The sequence below is a fragment of the Myiozetetes cayanensis genome, unplaced genomic scaffold (assembly GCF_022539395.1).
Source record: "Myiozetetes cayanensis isolate MyiCay16 unplaced genomic scaffold, myiCay2020 scf9, whole genome shotgun sequence".
Lineage (NCBI taxonomy): Eukaryota > Metazoa > Chordata > Aves > Passeriformes > Tyrannidae > Myiozetetes > Myiozetetes cayanensis.
The window spans coordinates 26,237,394-26,256,772 of record NW_026088185.1 but is presented as its reverse complement, the minus strand read 5'-3'; the positions used below and the strand labels follow the sequence as shown (position 1 = coordinate 26,256,772).

At 41.7% G+C, this 19,379-nt stretch overlaps 1 protein-coding gene across 5 annotated transcripts in view; it reads right to left on the bottom strand.

The window, feature by feature from the left end:
- Positions 1-18,605, bottom strand: part of EPB41L5 (erythrocyte membrane protein band 4.1 like 5) — a 57,045-nt gene extending 38,440 nt beyond the window's left edge. For 2 of the 5 annotated variants that reach the window (XM_050339556.1, XM_050339559.1), the window contains exons 1-5: positions 17,737-17,869; positions 17,328-17,512; positions 7,169-7,273; positions 1,907-1,949; positions 714-792 (exon numbers count right to left, since the gene is read on the bottom strand). In XM_050339556.1, the coding sequence (XP_050195513.1) occupies positions 714-792; positions 1,907-1,949; positions 7,169-7,273; positions 17,328-17,507 (407 nt within the window). In that variant the 5' untranslated portion in view covers positions 17,508-17,512; positions 17,737-17,869. Of the gene's footprint in view, positions 1-713; positions 793-1,906; positions 1,950-7,168; positions 7,274-17,327; positions 17,513-17,736; positions 17,928-18,260; positions 18,370-18,465 lie in introns of those variants that run through there. The other 3 variants (XM_050339558.1, XM_050339557.1, XM_050339560.1) reach the window with 3 other exon arrangements.
- Positions 18,606-19,379: the final 774 nt, after the last annotated feature.

Sequence of the window (19,379 nt, the reverse complement as noted above, 5' to 3'; positions counted from 1 at the left end):
GCAGGGAAGCATTAAAAAGCAGCAGTTATCACATTATGTTACCACATGTAAATATGAAGTTGTACAGGGCACATATGGCTGTAAGGGGTAATGCTACTATAATCTTCCTGGTAGAACTCCCAGGGATTTGGCTAAAGATTCTCTTTAATCAAGAGAAACTGCTGCTCACCTGATACTACAATCCTACATATACAATACTGTCAACTCAACTTCTCAACATGGCAGTAAAATACTATTTTCCCTTTCCATAAACTCTACAAAGACCACAAAAGCAAGGAAATGTTCATTGAACTTCATTTTTGCCAAAGTGAAGCTCTAACTTGCAATTCAATGCTTTTCTGCCTAGAGACAGGATGACTGCATGCAGTTGAAACTAAATACAGCCTAAGAAGAATAAAGACAGAGCAATAATGTCTGTTCTCTTCAGTAAAAACCTCTGTCCATTGTGTAAAAGCTACTCAGATCAGTTGCCAGAATTGTCTAATGAAAAACAGTGCATTATGCTATATATAAATATTTAGTGCTCTTTATGTCACAGCTCATTCATTTCAAGACAGGTACATTAGGATAACAGAGCTGCATTTACAAAAAGCCAAGTTAGCAAGCAGCTCTAAGGAACTCTCTGAAACATCATACAACTGTTTAAATAAATACCACAAAGCATTTCCCTGGCCTTATTTGGGTACCTGTCTCTCACATAAAATCCCTCTTACCTTGTTAGCTCTTCCCGCAGATTATTGGGCTCTGATGAGTAAAACTTTACACGAAAATGCAGACAATATGGTGGGCCAACTGCGAAGCAGAATTCATTCAAGACAGCAGTAACAGTTAATGGATGAGACATTTCTTCATTACACAGAATCATATCACAAAACGTGACTGAAATTGGTTGGCTATGTCCTACCACAATGTCTTAAGGCAGGAATTCCTTTGTGACAGGGAAATCCATGAAGAACATCAGGGTGAAAGGACACAAATATGGACAGAAAATAGTTTTATATGTTACAAGTCAACCCAACAGTCATACCACATTAACTTGACTCAGCCTGCCAAGAGCACATGAATCTAGGTTAATCCCTATATTTAAGGACTATCCATCACCAAGAAAGCTGTGCATCTTGGCTCTGCAGTTGACTAAACCCTCAGGCACGCTGTTGGTCTCTGCAACACCTTCCCAGAGCTCTGGGAAATACTGCTGACATCTCAGACCCTTCTATTCCACAAAAGTTTAGACACATTGTATGGGGACTTAAGAGACCCTTCTACTGAAGAATCATCTTTTCTGGAAAGCAAAGAGTTAATTCAGCAAAAGGATGGATTAACAGTTCTTTAAAAATGTGCAGCGCTCTGCTGATTCTTGCATTTGACAGGAGGAATTTCTCTCTCTCTCGGTGCTTCCAAAACCTCTGTTATATTAACACAGCACCACAAATCCCTGAAGACTTCCCACAGTGCAGAGCAAGGAAGCTGCTAAACAACAATCAGCCGATGCCACATCTTACCCAAGCCACACCACTGCAACAACGAAGCTACACTAAAGGCTTGTGCAGCAGGTAAGGACTTGGTGGACTGAACAGAGATTCGGGCATTCAGGGCTGCCCCAAGGGATGGAGGCTCCAAGACACATTTTCCTACAGTCGGGATAACAATCTCTAACACTAAAACATCTTCAGCTGTCTTGATTCCACTTTAACTATAATTAATGAGCCTATAACATGTTTAATTAAGAACACTAGAATAAAGTAATATGAGCTACAGAGGGAAGAGGTTATTAAACAATCAGTAGCACCATGTGGGGCTTTTGTCACTGGGTCTTGTCACCCCTCACAGGACACTGTCCCTACCATTCCAACTCTGGTGCTTCCTGTATGTCAAGACCCCAAGAGAAAATGGAAAGGACACTTACTTTTAACTTGCTTTTTAATGCTTTTTGTGTTGTCCAGCCAATGCTGAAAAATAAATTAATTTCATTGAATTATCAATAAAGAATTCTCCCAGAAAGAATAAAAAAGGAAAAAAAACCCCTATTTGTTAGTGAAGACCATCTTGGAATAACAAGTAGTTTGTTAAAACAATCTAATCCAAATCTTTCACAATTCACAGCTCTCTCTGTGCTCAATGAAGATCCTTTTGTTTAAATTTTGAAATGCAAATTGTCAGTTTTGAACAACATCCTGTAGTACCTTATTTAAAGCCAGTCCTGAAGAATGTAGTTTGTACTTAAAAGAAAACATTCTAACAAACCACTTCACTAGAATTTTCATCTTGTCCAAACAAACACTTAATTCACACATTAGTAGGTCAGCCAGTGACAATGTGCAAGAGAGGCATAAATCATAGCTGGAGACTCTGGCACTCAGTTGTGTGTGATGTTTACTTGAGGCAGGAAGGGGAGAGACAAAATAAATATTGTTGGCTTCCAGGCATTTTCTTAAGATGACTAAAGTGCAGTAAAAGCAAAGCCATCTATGTCCCAACATTAGGCTCAGCTCTACCTAACTCTCAAAAATCTATTCACAGGTGACATTTTAACAACTATCACAAAAGGACAGAAGTTACTGCCTCACCTAGCTAATTATAAGCTGTATACTAGACATGAAGCCAAAATAATGGCCTCACCTCTAAGGTGTACAACAGCAAAAGAAAAAGAAGCTATAGATGGCAGATTGAGAGAAACACCTACACATATACACTGTGCTTCCCAAAATAATTGCACATAATCGCAGTGCTGGAGAGTTCATCCCAGAAGTTAAAGCTCAGAATCTAACACATGGCTAGTGGGAGAGATCTCCTTCCTCGATATAGCCAACAGCTCCCTCCTCCAAAGGACGTGATTCAGTTAAACAGGAAATATGGCACCCTAATTCAACCTAATTGCATTGACTCTACAGCCAGAGCAAACTACCTAACACACCATGTCCTGCATGGGTCACCATGCCAGGGAACACCACCTCATCTGATCAATCCCAAATGTCACCTTGCAACTAATACAGATAAATTATATACTCAGCAACACTCCTCTTTTTAAACTATGTGCCATGAAGTTCACAGAGGGCCCCATGGAGGACAGAGAAGCAACAGGAGTATGAAAAAGAACCGGTATTTTCAGGTTGCAATGCCAAGTGCAAACACATTCCTGTCTTCAGAACAGCCCTGCCTTCTGCAGAGAGTGTGTGAAGTCAGCCTGTCATACAGCCGGGATGTGCAGAGATTGCTCTATTAGCTGCAGATCAGAACAACTGAACCATCTGCTGCTGCTGTGCACACAGCTGAAAATGTTCTCATTACCTATTAAAACAAAGTGGCTACAGAAAGCTATCTGAAATGTATCTAATACATTTTTAAAATAAAGCAGGAAGCTAAAGGAAGAATAAAGTAAATATTGACGTCTATTTTGCTTACACAACCAGGGAAATGGAGTCAAGCATTTTTTTCTCTTCCAGAAAATCATAATATTTTTCCTATTCCATAAACTCGCTGTAAGAGACAGCCTACTTACTCCTTCCTCCACCAAAAAAATATACAAACTACCCACTCGGAGGCTTGCAGGTGATTTAGATGCAGGAATGACAAAGAGAGCCCTTTCTAGGCTCCAGGACGGGCTGTGCCCGCCTGTTTCATCTCCCTCCTGTTTTTTCTCATCTCCTCCACATTCCATGGGAAGGCAACCAAGAGGCCCAGGACAGGCACCGATAGCACTTCTAGCACTTCATTCTGCTCAGCTCCTACCACTGCTGCTCACAGGAGCTCTGTCTGAATGGTGAGAGTGTGCATGGAAGAAGGGAAACAGAACTGACTTTAAAGGGGGGGTGGGGGTAAAACAACAAAAAAAAAACAAACCAACACACAAATGAACAGACACAGACGTCAAGAAATTTGAGATTTATTCCAAGTGATTAAAATGGAATTCAAGTGGACCTGGCAAAAAAGTTTACTTTTGATGAGAGTTTGCTCAGCACAGTCTACTGCTGAAATCCAGAGATAAAGTTTGCTAAACAGAAGGCAATACAAACAACAGACTGTACAGGGTACTGGAAGTCCTTACTAAAATAGTTTGCTGCTGCAGAAACTAAAAAACCCACACACATTAAAAAAAAAAAAAAAATCAAAATCCCAACCCAGCAAGGGTTTTCAAAACTTTGTGTAAATTACGTTTGTTTAGTAAGACACTGAGGCTAACACTGGTCCCACACTTTATGGAATTAATGGGTTCATACTTAGTGCAATGCTATGCAAATAATTTCCAGCATTAAGCACTACATCAAATAAAACCGCCAGAGTAACAAACCAATGTGTTGTAGAATTCCATTAGGAAAAGCAAGTACTTCATGCTTGCAGCCTGTAGGTTAGCATTAGAAATTAGCTAGAATGTTCAGCGCCTCTTACTAGAAACACCTCTCAAGCACTGCTGGAGGAAAAGTCCAATAGCCCAACGAGTAATGAGGAATCTTCATCTTTTGCATCACTGGACATGCTACAATGTTCGCTGTAACTCAAATTAACCTGTTCCCTCAGCTCCCAGACCAAGCCTAATATATGGTAGATAACCTTGCAAACAGCTCTTTTTGTCACCTCCTGCCATTACTTAGAAAGGTGAATCTATTCCTAACCATCAGACTACAAAGAATACAGAAATCTCAAGAAAATGACAATTCTTTCATTCAATTCAACTAACTGTTTCAAGAACTTCTTTAAAAAAGCAATTACTTGATTACTAAAATCCCAAAAGTCAGGAAGAGTTTATACTGTGTTCTCACCAAGCCCCAGTGCATCATAAACTCAAACTAGTGACTACTTCAGTAGCAGAAAAGAAGAAAAAAAAAAGGCAATCCTTTAGTGTATGGATCTATTGAGAACTCATTTGTAGTCAAAACAAGTAGGAAATTTCTCAGTAACTGTAACTAACTAGTTCAGTAATATACTTGGATTTAAATTGGGTAGCATAAAGACTAACTCCTTCAGAGCTAGTGGACAATTCTGTCCATAGCAAGGGACTGGATTCTTACACTGTTTATTTAACAGGTCTCCTGAATAATCTTTGACAAGTCATTTGATTAGTCTCTGCCTTTGTTTCCAGCTGCAGATTGGGTTTCTGCTAGAACTCGCCAGCTCCTCTTTGCAGGAACGGCTGCTATCGCAACAGTTCTTCATTTCTAAAACCAATTAATTATCTCTGGCTGTTGCACTCAGCTCTTCTGGCAAAATCCAGTCTTTTCTGCTTCGTTATACACAGTACATCATTTAAGGTCCAGTTTAAACAGATTGTTATCTCTACTCTGCTGCTTTTCAGTCACAGATAGTTAAAAAAAGGAAGCAAACCAAGCTCGAAATCCCCTGTACCTGGTAGACTGTGCAGTATCAAATACTCAATCAGGTGCTGTCAGGACTGGAAGTAACAATTTGCTGGACAAAAGCAAGCCATCAGCCACTGCTGAGGCAGAAAAGATTAACTCTTATTTCCCCATTTCAAGATGCAATGGCCTTATTTGCTAACATCAGTAAGAGAAAAAAGTTTATCATACAGACAGTTTCACCAGTTAAAACTCTGTGAGATCCTAGAGACATGGAAATACATCAGAAGCCACATGGCAGTAACTGAGTTAGGTATCTAAAACATACAGGTACAAAAAGATAAATGCAGTGGAGTCATTAACTATCAATACTCAACATCCTGGACTGCACAGGCTTAACAAAACTAACATGATTTTTATAATGTTATAAATGCTGTTTTCTCATTTCTATTGGTATGCATGGTTCTGAATGCCATCCCTCCACTACTGTAGTGGTCTTTTCCTCCTCAGTGTTAAATGTCTCTGCTCTGCAAGAGGTTTAAGACCACTTTTCACTACTGTGAACTGCAGCCCAGCAACAGCTAATGCCACTAGCCATGAAGTTTGCTTCAGACCTTGATCACCAGTGATTTTCTCTAAAAAGAATGTTCTCTACAACTACAAGCTAAATATGAAATCTGATTGCTTCTTTGAAAAGAGGCCACCAGGTTATAAATGTGTTTCGAGGCAGTGTACTGTGTCCAAAGTTTCTTTCAAAGATTCAAGTTTGTGGAGTTTTCTGCCATTATACAAAGTTGTAACACATATGAGATCACCTTCAAATTGTTCTGGACATGGACCTTCACATAAGTCAAGGAATATAAGTCACTACCTCCATTTTCTATGCTGACCTTGAACAATTCAGATATTTGGTTCAGCAGAAGCTCTCTGTGCTTCTCGTTTGCCATCCTAATCATGAAATAATTGTGAAGTGTCTTTAAAAAACAGAAAAAAATATGTCATAAATCTAAGAAATAAGATTGACATATGCAGTATGAAAACACACATCTCTTTCTACCTGGGGATGTTGGGCTAAGTGAATACAGGCTTAAGTTACAAGGATGAAGGACAGAGAAAAGAACAGTCCTTGTCTAATGACTCACTTAACTTGCAGCTATCCCATGTGTACAGGATTACGTACTTGGCTCTAAGAAGAATCTATATAAAATTGCAGAGATCCCAAGTGAAAGAACTGTGGTTGTTTCTGACAAACAAACAATGCTCTGTGCTTCTGTTGTCAAAACCCTTCACATTTTTACCAACACACAATATAACACAAACAAATGCGGGCTTGGAAGTACCCTCTACTCAAACTGTCTGGTACATACAAACATACCTAATAGCCTCCCAAAATTTCTAGCTGCAGGTCTGAGTCACAGCTAATTTGAGCAAATCAAAGGTATACCCCTCCTGCAAGCAGACATTAACAAGATGACTTTTGCTGAAGAGAACACTGATGGCACTGGCAAAGGAAAACTTTCTCCACTCTGTAGAACAAAAGGTCAAGCACACACTCCAGTTCTGCCCCTTCCTCTCTGCATCAGCAGCACCAAGAGTTTCTAGATGACACACCAGGCTCTGGGGTCCTGCTGCACCAGCCTGCCCAGTGACAACAGGAGGTGTGACAGGAACACGTGAAAGATAAGAAAGGAAGAGACAACAGCGTTGTAATATGTTAGTGCTGAAGGTGGAATTAAACTCAGGGACACTGAAACTAACACACCACAGAACTTCTGCACAAGACTTAACTCACAAAAGGCAGCTTTCTTATAGGATTTCTATCAATATTAAGATTTAACTTTTAGACTGTTGCTTAAAAAAAGAGCATTGCTACTCACCGCCACTTGTGCAGAATCCATGAACCTTAATCCAAAGTAGTCGCTTTCTATAAGGTCCAGATGATACATGATCTGCTCAAACAGCAGCTGGCCTTTGGCTTTTTTCTGAAAATACAAAAGGTTTAGTACTCATCAGGCAGATTTATTGTAGTATCTACCTTCTTCTAGGTATACTTCCTACCCTGATTCCAGTAGTAGGAGAATCACAAAATTTAGCATCTGGAAATATAACATGGACCTTCCAACCCCCCATATTTTTTGATGCCTGTTTTCCTTAAAGGTAAATGTACACCCCACAGGAAGTACAACTGAGTGGTAAAATGTCATTTTATCATTTTCCCTCTTAGGATCTCCTCACTCACTGAAATTCAACAGGACTGGAAACACTGATAGTACAACTGCAATAACTAATGCACTGGAAAATTTTCAGAGCCAAGTACAGCAAATTGCTTATGAACTTACTACTGTTTAATATCTAGGCAATTCACCACTTTTGAAGCAGGCAGCAAAGCCTATTGAATTAGGATATGGCATTCCATTTGCAAGTGCTTTCAACAGCTACCAGGAAATAGTCTGGGGCAAGGAACTTGAACAAATAGTACTTAGATAACACATTTATAGAAGTAAGTTCATAGAACTCACTTCTAGGCGCAAAAAGCCACCTCATATGCTCATACATAATTTATGAAAAAATTTAGCCCTGGCCCCAAGGAAACATCATTTTTACAGTGATGATCTAAAAAATTTAAAAGTTCTTTTTAAAGAGAAGGCATATAAGTAGCACTGTGCAGTTTCTACACGACATATATTTTTCAGGCTGTGAACTCCTTTATAGCAATAAACAGAAAGAATAGTTTAACAGTTATACCTAGGATGCCTAAATGTAGTAAAATACATTAATAAATTAGTAAGCTGCAGTACAAGTCATGGTGTTGAAAAGAAATATTTTTAAATGCAAAGAAATGCAGAAAGGATTTATGCTTACTCTGCAAGAAGTTTAAGGATTCCTTTATTTCAATAATACTATCATCTTGCAATCTTTTTATCTTAATATTTATACATTCATAACTTGAGAAATGGGCTTACTTTTTAAGCATATTTTTAGCCGGCTATTAATTAGCAGATTTAGTCCACCTCTCAAAATTCTGTGTCGGCCATATTCATATCCTCAGAAATAATCAGGTTTAATCAGCAAGTAATATCCAAGTAAGTAAAGCTGCATATGTAATTTTTGCCACCTTCCTCTACCGTGATCTTTAAACATTTTATATTTAACTTTGCAATCCTAATCATTGGTTTACTTGATGCGTTACATAATATACCACAGTTCAAAGCAAAATATAAAAACAAGTCTGAAAACTGAGCCTGCCTAAGCAAGTTCTCACACAGTTATTTCCAAGTATTGGGGAGAACAGTGGGAATGGAAGGGAAGCAGGACACCTCACATACACACAGAACCCAGAAACGTTGTGTAATGGAAATAATGAGATGTTGACCTCATCAAATTCGTTCAGGGAAAGTTTTTTGTGTTGACCTAAGGAAAAAAGTACTTTTCAGGCAGTAGCGGATTTATGAAATACCCACAAGAATCTCCCAACAGAACCCTTAAGGCTATATATCTATATATGTAAAGCCACAGTTTTCTTCCACTATTTGAGTTTGTTGCCTGTCTTTAAAGACCAAGACATTGAACTGTCGATATTTGTCCTCAGCACAGGGTATATTCTGCTTAAACAATAATATATACTAATACAAATTAACTAAATTCAGCACTTGTCACAGTAACACTAGAAAAACACTATTTCACATTAAGCTCTCTGCAGCTTGTCTAAAACTAGTAGAAAATCTGCTCTTATTGAGCAGAATGTTTTAGATCCTTCCCAATTCCTCAGTAGGTCATCTTTTAAAACTGTAATTAACCAGTTATCTCAGCCAAATTCCCTGTTGGTGACAGGAGCACTTTGACTCAAGCCTGGAATACTCCACATACTATCTCAGACTACCAACAACTAAAACCGAATTTCTGTAGCATCAAGTTAGTTTCACAGCGTGTTCACCATTTCGGTCCTCTCAGCAGAGGACTCGAAGATTAAATGGACCGAGAATAATGCGGGAGAAAGTCCCTGAAGAACCAGTGCAGCGGCTGTGGAAAGATTTGCAGGGCTACTCGTTGTTTTCTGACTTAAATCTCCCGGGCTATCAACATGGAATTCATTATGTACTACTCTGCATGTGAATTAAATCATCACCAGCTGTATTTGGTTCAAGTCAACAAAGGCGTCACACATGCTTTACTTACTGCAGTCCTTCCTCCTTATATTTAAATAAACGGCAGGCAAAAATATTATTGCTTTGTAACCAATTTTTAGGAATCAAAATTAGTTTCTTTGTATTCAATGAAATTGCGACATCAAGTGTTTTTAAAAAGCTACACTACAAAAAGATACACTTTTATTACATTTTCTTATGAAAAATTGCTCTATCTAACAGCAACATTCAATTTAAGTGACATTGTTACACTGCCCCTAAACCCATGCGCTTTTCCCCCCCCCCCTTTCTTTTCCTTGCAGCAGAGCTCAGGTTACTCTCAAAGGACAAATATTTTCAAACTGCTTAATGGTTACCGATGAACTACTAACGACTCCACTCACAAACAGTCCAGTCAGTGGCTGGTCCTCCCTTCTGGGCACAAATTAAACTCCTCATGGGTTTACAATTCAGTAAAACCCGACTACTTGATTTACACGTTTTGCTGTTCTCTGTAGGAAGCAACAGCAAACATCTCACAGGAGAAGGAGAATCAACAACAGGAAAACTTCAATAAAATATATCATATATATAAGGCAGGGCATCTAATAGTTTTGCCACACTGTGGGATAAGATAAAAGCATCTTCTGATCACTTTGGTATGAATCACATGGCCCCCAGCCCCCTCCCTCTCTTCCCCGAATGAAAGGGATGCTCCCAACTATGTCCTAATGACACCTCCTGCTGTTCTTAATAACTGCAATTGCTGGCTGAGTAGGTGTTACAAAGGCTGGGCTTAACCCCGGTAACTCAGCAGAGAGGTGGGGTGTTCACCTCGCCGTGCTGGTTTGTCCCTTCATTCCCGGAATAAAGTGATTTGGAGACATCCACCTCGACTCGGGCACCTCAATCACTGCCTAAAACTTGAATAGCAGCATTTATCCCCTCCTCTCACAACCTGCCTGACTGATGTAAAAGCCATTTTCAGCACCAGAGCAGCCAGTACAGACCGGCACTGGTGAAGGAACACGGGCTTACAGCAGCTGGGGATGACAGCTTGTGCTGGGTGGGCACCAGCTGAACGGCTCACTTCTGAAGGTTTTTATTAGGTTTTTAATCACAGGGAAGTCTTTTTTTCCAAAACTTGAAACAAACACAACAACAACAAACCAACCAAAACGCCCACCTAATTAATTTGCTAACTAAAATGCTTATCAGAAAAGGATTTTCTCCTACTTATTTCTTTGTGAAGAAATGGAGGTCCCTACATAAGATGAACTTTGAAAAAAAGAGATCAGTAGGCATTATCTTCATGGGGACTTAGTATCCTTTGTGTCTCTTCAGAGCACTCTTTTCATTCAGAAGACTTCTTCATATGATCATATTAGTAGCCATTGTATCCAGAAGCAAAAACTTCCCTTCCTAGTTTTTGTCAACTTATCAGGAGGGTTACCATTCATATGCATACTGGTTTCCTTAGAAATACACTGTTTACACACACCCAGAGCAGAGACGGATTCCCATTCAGAATTTACAGCTACCCGGTTGCCAGGATGTCACCTACGCATGTTTGCAGACCAGAGCAGTGTGGAAGCAGCAGATGAGCCTGTCCACCTTTTTAATGAAGTAAATCCCCTTCTCCCAAACGACATGTTTCGAAAAAAACCAAGCCATGAGAAAGCTCCAACAGTGAGCTTTAAAGGAAAAGATTTCATCTCAACATCATGCAAACGGTGTCTATGGTTAACACCATTAAGGTTTGCTGGAGAACTGGAGGGTTAAAACCCCTTATCTTTACAAAGGCAGTGTTAGAAGTACACATTATTTGTATCACCCTGATCTTCTTAGGGCTTTAATAAGCACTGACCTACAAATGGAGCTGCTCCTCTCCTCAAACTCCAAGCACTAGTCTTTCAAATAACTTTTTCCAAACTCGCCAGTCAATTTTCTCATTCATCTAAAGATGCCACTAGCAGCAAAACACCAGTTCTGCTTCTCTCTTTGGTTTGTCCCCTGTCATTGACAATATGTGCCATATACTGTGGTGAATATAAAGCCTTGCAGCCTGATGGCTGCAGAGAATTTCTACCTCCAGAGACACAGCTTATCAATTCTTCTGTTTACTCAATGTCTCACAAATACGGGAAGATAACCATTTGAGATTAAACACTTTATTCTGTTATTCTCTGGAGAAAGAAAAAGGCATTTCCCAAAAATCTTTATAAAGAATTGATTTCAATACCCATTATACTGTACATTTATTAGAGTGCTACGTAGAAGGATTTTAATGTACTGTGCTCAGGCTTATTGAACCTATTACATAAAAAGACAAAGACTCAAAACATTCATACTTGTCAATTTGTTTTGTGGAAGTCTCTGTTTCATCTCCTTGAAAGTTTATGTCTTCTAGCTGATTTACCCCATTTTTGAATTCTCTCTGATATGGAATATATCCAAACTGCTTGTCCAGCATTAAGGTTTAAATGCCTCCCCACAGTATATTTTCAAACATTTCAGTCTTATCTGGTGTTCCACCTGCAGCTTTCTCAGGAGCACTCTGATTAAGAGCACCCCAGAGCCTCAAGTCCTTTAGCTCTTTTGCAGGGGCATTTCAGCAGCAAAGGAGGGCTTCAGACAAAATTCACTGTTATACTGTGAGTTAAGAATGCTGAACCTTCAGGCAGCTACACCCTGGCAGCACACTGCAGGCTGAACGATTCACTCTGGCAGCAAACACAGCTCACTTCCAGCTGCTCCCTTTCCAACCGTGCCAGGGCATAGAGCATCGCAGCAAGGCTGAAATGCTCACCTGCCACTAACCCCAAACGCCTGGACACCCTGCAGGACCCGGAGCAGGCAGCCTGTGGCTCTGCAGCTGCTCACACGTGCTGGAACGACAGCGTGTCCTGTCTATGTCTTACACTCAGTCTCACCGTGCATTTCAATCTGGCAGCCCAGGAAGCAAGGGATCACCCCACACTACAGCTGGAGCCCCTCACACCACACAAATGGCACCTCTGCCTCAGAACACTCGGCGCAAGACTGATTTGTCCAGGTTCAGTCCCCTAAAGGCCTTTCGGTAGTTTAAGCAAACCCTCAAAAGCATAACAATAGTTTCAGACAAAAGACCACATGGGAAAAAAGTTTTAATCCAAAGCTCTATAGCCTTAACACAAACACACAGGGACATGTTCAAATGTTTGTGTCCTTACTACTTTTGTCTGCTGAGCTTTATTTTGAAAGTCTAAAAGCCAGCCTTGAACACTCAGAGTACTCATTTAATTTGATGACTGATTTTCCAACATTTTTAGCAGTATTAGATTTTCTTGTTAATCAGCATCTGTGCCACAAACAGCATTATGTATTTCATATTTACAGCTTCAAATATTCAGCACAGGGCCATAAGTATTCTAAAAGCTTTTTAGAAAAGCAGAGTGGATTACTGAGTAAAATCAAGTATCATAATACATCTCTGATCTTGTAGTCAGATCAACACGGATCATCTCTCTCCAAACAAAAAGCCATTGGCACTCATTAGTGATTTTCGCAACCCAAATAGATTTCTTTTTTTAAAATAATCACTACAAATACAGTTCTTTTTTATCTTATTTTGTACTCCAAAACCCTAAACAGCTTAGCTCATTTCCACTATTCCAGAGAGCTCTTGGACTGGTTTGTACAAGACCTTGTTTTAATGATACTTCATTATAATAAGGACAAAAACATCTCATTTTGCAATCTCCATATCAAATTTCATGCATGCATAAGTAAGGAATATTCCAAGATGAAAAACTACTCAGGGAGCATCCATTCTCATAATTTGTGCCTTTCATCTTAGACCACTAAGAAGCTTTTACCTAAAACTTAGGTTGCACATGCAGAAACTGGAATACAATTAACACTCTATTATCCATGAGAAGATTATGTAAATTGTGGGTCAAGCAGGGTCAGCTTCTTTTACCGAAACACCCCTGGCTTCCACAAAGTACAGTGCTGCTTCTGGAAGACCCTGTACTTACTATCTGTCACCATTGTAAGACTGACCTTGTTTCTCCACAGAAAGCAATCCACTAATTTTATAAAAGGTCATATTTTAAGTGTATGTATTTATTTATATTACCATTTCTCCCCTCTATCTTCATTATCTTTTCCCTCTCCAAATTAGTTTTATGAATAGCATAGAATTGACTATCTCTAAAACAACTACTCAGATTTTAGATATTTTGATTTAAAAATCCTCTGGAACTCTCTAGTACTCAAAACAGAACTTTATTTGAAATTCTTAACAAACATTTTTGTTCCCAAGTATTTCACAAGCTGTTGGTGACCCCAATGAAAAACAGCTTTCAAGGAAAAACACTGCTATGAACTTCCCCCCTAACCTGTCTTTCCCCACAAACCATGACCACTAGAATAACCAGTATTCCAGAAGTCGAGGGGTTTCCTTGGGAGCCCAGATTGGTAAGGCTGAGTTGATGGAGTCTTCAGGTGGCAAACCAGGGCTGTTCATGGCTTTTGAGTTTTGGGAATTCCAGAGGTTCAGTGGGGAAAGATGAGTTTAGTTTCACATGGGAACAGGATTAAAAGTAAGATAAGGGATGTCAGCAAACAAGTTTCCTCTCCCCACTCATATCACTCAGCAAACATTCCACCCATGGATCTTAAAAAATTGGAAGAAAAAGCATAACCCAACTTTTATCCAAGGTGAACAAGGCATGTTAACAGTAAAGCAGAATGTATAATGAACAACATCAACAGCAGCAATTACAACCAACATCTATTGTATACAAACTTCTTCTAGATTAACAAAATAATAAGCTTCTTAGTGTTTCACTAAGCAGATAAGTGTGTCAAAATCATTGAATGCATTTGGACAAACATAAAACTTCAAAAGAGTGGTAACAGAAGAGGAAAATTACCAGGTCAAAACACAACTTTGCATCTGAGAGGAAGGTGTGGGAAAAAACCTGACACCTTTCGATCTGCCCCAAAAGAACACTGATAACGCGTGTGAAGTTCATGCCTCCCACTTTGAACATACCAAAGTGTCAGTAAATAGCGTACAAGACACTGATATTCTTCAGTCATTGACATGGCTATGAAATGGGTAGATTCTTAAAAAGAACCCAGTTTATGCACTGTGTACAACTGCAGCCTTGATGAAGGGTTCAAGTCAGGCAGTTTTGTAATTAAAAGTAACAGAAGAAATAGAAAAGCAGACAGATTTAAGTGGCTTGACAGACACCAGAGATAAGATCAGGGGACAAAAAGCAGAGTTACTACTCAAATCCTGGCTCTGTGTTTAATAAATTAAATCTCAATTGCATCCTTTACAATGTGTCCCCTTCTGTCTCATTGTCAATATTCGTAAAACATCAGTCTTTGATGCTCAAAGACTCTGAAGCATGTCTGGCTTAAGTGTTCTTTTAGTTGGGTTCTTCTTTTTCCTTTCCTTTTTTTTTCTTAATTTAAACAGAAATTCAGCAATCTCAGATTCAATCATATGAATAGTCTTCTCAGTAGCAAATTCACTGTAAGGCTACAGCTCAAGAGCATTTTAAGCAAACTTAAGCCTGGTATCACCTCTAAATGCTTCTTCACCACATTTGGGGAGGCACATGGGGAACCAGATTGGAGAATCACTCCAGCTGGAAACTAACATAACAAAATTATACCGATTATTTTCAGCCACTATTTTCTTGACTTAGCTTACTGCCTGGCTGCCAAAAAACTGTTTCTTCTGCCAAGGGGTACGCGAAAACAAGGACAAACGCAATAACGAAAGCAACATCTTTTCTTCCTGTGGCAGCAACAACTTATGCCACTGTAAAGTATTTGCGTAGCCATGGATTTAAAAAGGTATGGCATTCATTCCTGCCAAGGCAACTCTTTCTCTGGCTGTGAACTAACCTGTTTGCTAAGTGACTCATTCTTAGGAAAAGCTTTGTTATTTATTTTTTTTAAATAAAACAGTTTCACAGCACTTAGGTAGACAATGGGAGTGAGCACAACTGAACTGGCAGACCAGAGAACACCTCTTTGAGATAAAGAGCTCATTTTAAAGCAAATCTACTGCCAACTAAGTAACAGAACCAGTCTTGGAAAAGGTCTTCGTTCAAAGAGGACACAGATTCCCAAAGGAAGTTTTTGTAAAATTAAAAAATACATATGCACGTGTATTTTTAATGTAAGCTTTAGATTTTAGAAAGCAATGTTGTTTTGCCAGGATTTTGTACCCCACACTTCATCCCCTGTCTCCCCTACCTTTTTTGGCTTTCCTCTTTAAGAGTCAACCCCAAAATATGAACAGTGGAGAAACAAGAATAAACATTTTAAGGAATTTGAAATTAAACATTTAATCTACTTTTATTTTGTTTTTATCACCAAAGAAACTGGTACATGTTTCTGGTACTGACGATGCACTGTAACTACAGCACCTAGATAGTCAAGGCTTTATACTGATGTATAAAAGAAAAAGCAAGAGTGAAAAAAGTTTCCTGTAGAAATAAATAGTTACTATTGCACCCTGGTCTAAGTTTTATAGTCCAGGTGGCAGGTCATGACACCTCTTCAGGTTCAATTTACGCTCCTCAAAGCCTTAGAAAGGTTGTTAGAGCCGCCAGGAATTTGCCTACAGAGCCAACTCCAGCTACAAAGATTACTGTTCTGATTATGTAAAGACACCAATTTAAACTTGAGTACTTTTTAAATGTTAACTCTTGCTATAAAGTGTTTGTGGGCATTCCTGGCCTCAAATCAAACATCCTAGGCACTAAGCAGCACTGGATATGTTCATTACGTTGTTTCAGGGATGTACAAATTAATTTTACTGCCCTCTATAAACATCTATCTGTACAGTCATTTTGCAAATAAAGATGCCAAAGGGTTTCTCTAACTCTAGATTACTGGGGGTTCTGGACTTCACAAGAGCAATTTTTGCTCACTAAATCAACAATACTGCTCAATCAAAAACCTGACTTCCTCACACTACCTAAACACTCCAGAATTGCACTTAAAATAGGAAAGAGAGAAAAGCCATTTCAAGACTGCCTATTCCACATGTTCTTTCTAGTCAGCAGTTCCAACACCAGCACCACTGTGATTGCAGCCAAAATCCCATGGAAACTGTCAGGTCTCGCAGATCCACAGCCTCCTAACTTCCTAATGCTCAGCTCTGGGAGCTCAAAACAAGTCGCTAACAACTACAACACACGGTAATGGAAAAACAGCGCACATGGCTTCTGTTGTTACTGTTCATCCTGTTGGCCAAAACCAGGTATATAATTAGGCAAGCAGAACAGGCACGTGCATATTAAGGAAGCTTTAGAAATGTAAAACAGTGGCTAACACCTCACTCCCAATAAAACACTGTGCTATGAGACAATCCCTGCTTTATAATCTGCCCAGAGGATGGGAAGGAAGTAGATTTTTTCCTCTTCCCCTCCCCTCTCAAGTTAGAGTTAAAACCTGCATCCATCTCTGACACAAAACCATGACAAATAAAAGCCACGCAGAAATTACTGCTCATACTTCTGCTCAGCCCTCCTCTTCAACAGAGTTACACCAAGAGATTTGCTCTCCTCCTCAAGATACATGGCTCACCAAAAAGAAAATCCAACTCATCCCACACGCTACCCTCTCTAAGTTAAGCCTTGGTACAACAACTACATTAACACACAAGAAAGCGTTCAAAGGCTCGATGGCATCTAACAAAACACTCTAGTTTCAGTGAACGACAAAGTTAACTATTCTTTCAGTACCTTTTAACGACCAAGTAACCTGGTCGAACAGTGGCAATGAAGTCTGCAATGGCAAATAGCTGTGCCTTTACCTACCCCGCAAACAGCAAACACCACAATCACACTGACACAAGCCAACTGTATTTCATAAAAAAACCCCGCGTCACTCGTACCGGCAGGTCCACGCTGACATCCGTCCCGTCCAGCAGCGCTACTCGGCAGGTGATGATGGATTTCGCATCACCAGCCGCAGGGATGTGGGTGGCGGCCCTTTGGGCCTCTCTCAGCCGCTCCTTCTCCGCATGTTTCCGCATGGACCGCCGGCCCAGCGTGCGGCGGAAAAAACTCAGCATCTTTGCTGTGAAATCCAAGAGAGAAAAAGAACACGTTAGCTTCTCACAGGAAAAAAAAAAGAAAAAAAAACCAAACCTGCACTAAAAGTTCTTAGAAAATACCAGACTTTGATAAAGAAGTGTCAGAGAGTCAAACAGATGTTCCACTCTGGTTTAAATACCCGCAGCCTTTGGCTACTTTTGAAAACAAACAAACAAACAAACAAACAAACTACAACCCAGCTCAAACCTTTGGCGGGGGTTGGGTTGATTCCTTTGGGACGAACTAAAAGTACTTTTAGGAGAAAAAACAGCGATCGCGTAGATCTCCCACAATTACGTGCGATCTTCCCCTAAAACAAACTCTCCCTCGCACTCCAGCGAGGCGAGGATGTTCCCTCAGAACTGGAAAGCAACTGAGCGCTACATTCCACCGGCTACTTTCCTGGCTGACACACTCCACCCCTCATGGAAAACAAGCGATAAGCGACCCCTTCCCGCCCCGGAGCGGCGCGTGCAGTTTTTCCCACAGTTTTTCCCCCTCGCTCTGCCAGGACCGGAGAGCGCCCCTCGGGCACAGCCGTTCCCGTCCCGCCGGGGCTGCGACCGGCACCGGGACGGCCCCTCCGGGCCGGGCAAACAAACACCCGGAGCCCGGCGGAGACAGCGCCGACCCCGCGGGCGGACCCCGCCGGGACGCGGCCGCCGCCCCGCTCGGCCGCCCCTGCCCTTACATAAGGCCCGCTCGGCGGCCCCGGGGCCGGGCGGTCTCACCTGCCGGGCGGCCCCGCGGCGGGAGCGGCGCAGCCGGGGCGGCCGGAGCGTCCCCGCCGCGGCTCCTCCAGGCCCCGGGGGCGGGCGGGGGGCGGCGAGGGAGCCCCGGCAGGGGCCGGGCCGCCGGACATGGCGGAGCGACGTGGGAGGCCCTTAAACGGGCGGCGACGCGCCCGCCATTCCCTCCCGCTCCGTGCTCACTCACCTGGCGGCTCCCGCGGCCGCGCTGTCCCTCTGGGCCGCGGCGCGGGGATGAAGGCAGAGGGCGGCGAGCAGGGAAGGCGGCAGCCGGACGGGAGAGGAAACCCTGTGCTTCCCGCCGCGCCGGGCGGCCATCGCCCCTTTAACGGGGCGGAGCGAGGCAGCGAAGGGGCTCCCCCTTCCCGTGCCAGGTGGTTTCGCCCGGCGGAGGGGCCGCGGCGGGGGGCGCGGCGCTGACCACGAGCTGATGGGGGGGGAGATGGGAGCGGCCGGGAGCGGTGGGGCAGCGCTGGCAGTGGGGGGCAGCCCCCGGGCACTGACCCTGCGGGACGCGCTTCCAACTCTTTCGCGCAGTGTCTGTAGTTTCTGCTAACGCGTCGTAGAGGTTTAACTCCGCGGCTCGGCCAGGAGACTGTGACCTGCCTTCGGCTGCCCAGCGAGGACCGGAACCTTCAGGCAAACACGCGCTTAAACCATTAAGTTTAGAAGCAAATCGTCTCTTCAAACGCTGCCTGAAAGGACAGCGGGAGCAGTGTATTAAATAAAGCAGAGCCGTCTACCCACGAACACTGTTATTACTTATACACTGAAATTCGCGACTACAAAATGTAGTTTGTATTCTAAGGTCCTTCAAAAACACCGGAACAGCCTGTCTGGGTGATCCGCGGTGCTTCTGACACTTCTCTTATGTGTTACTCCAGTCCCCGAGGACAAGCCCTGCTCCTTGGCAGCAATTACAAAGGGCTGCACCTTACCGTGTTTTTCTTAGTACATAAATCTTTGTGTCCAAGACAGTATTTGAGATCTCCAAATGGAAAACTTTAGGAAAGGCAATACAAACTCTGCGTGCATAGTGCCAGGTAACAGTGACAAAGCTCTGAGTAAAGGAGCTTTAATTTCCTTAAAAATCCCAGGATA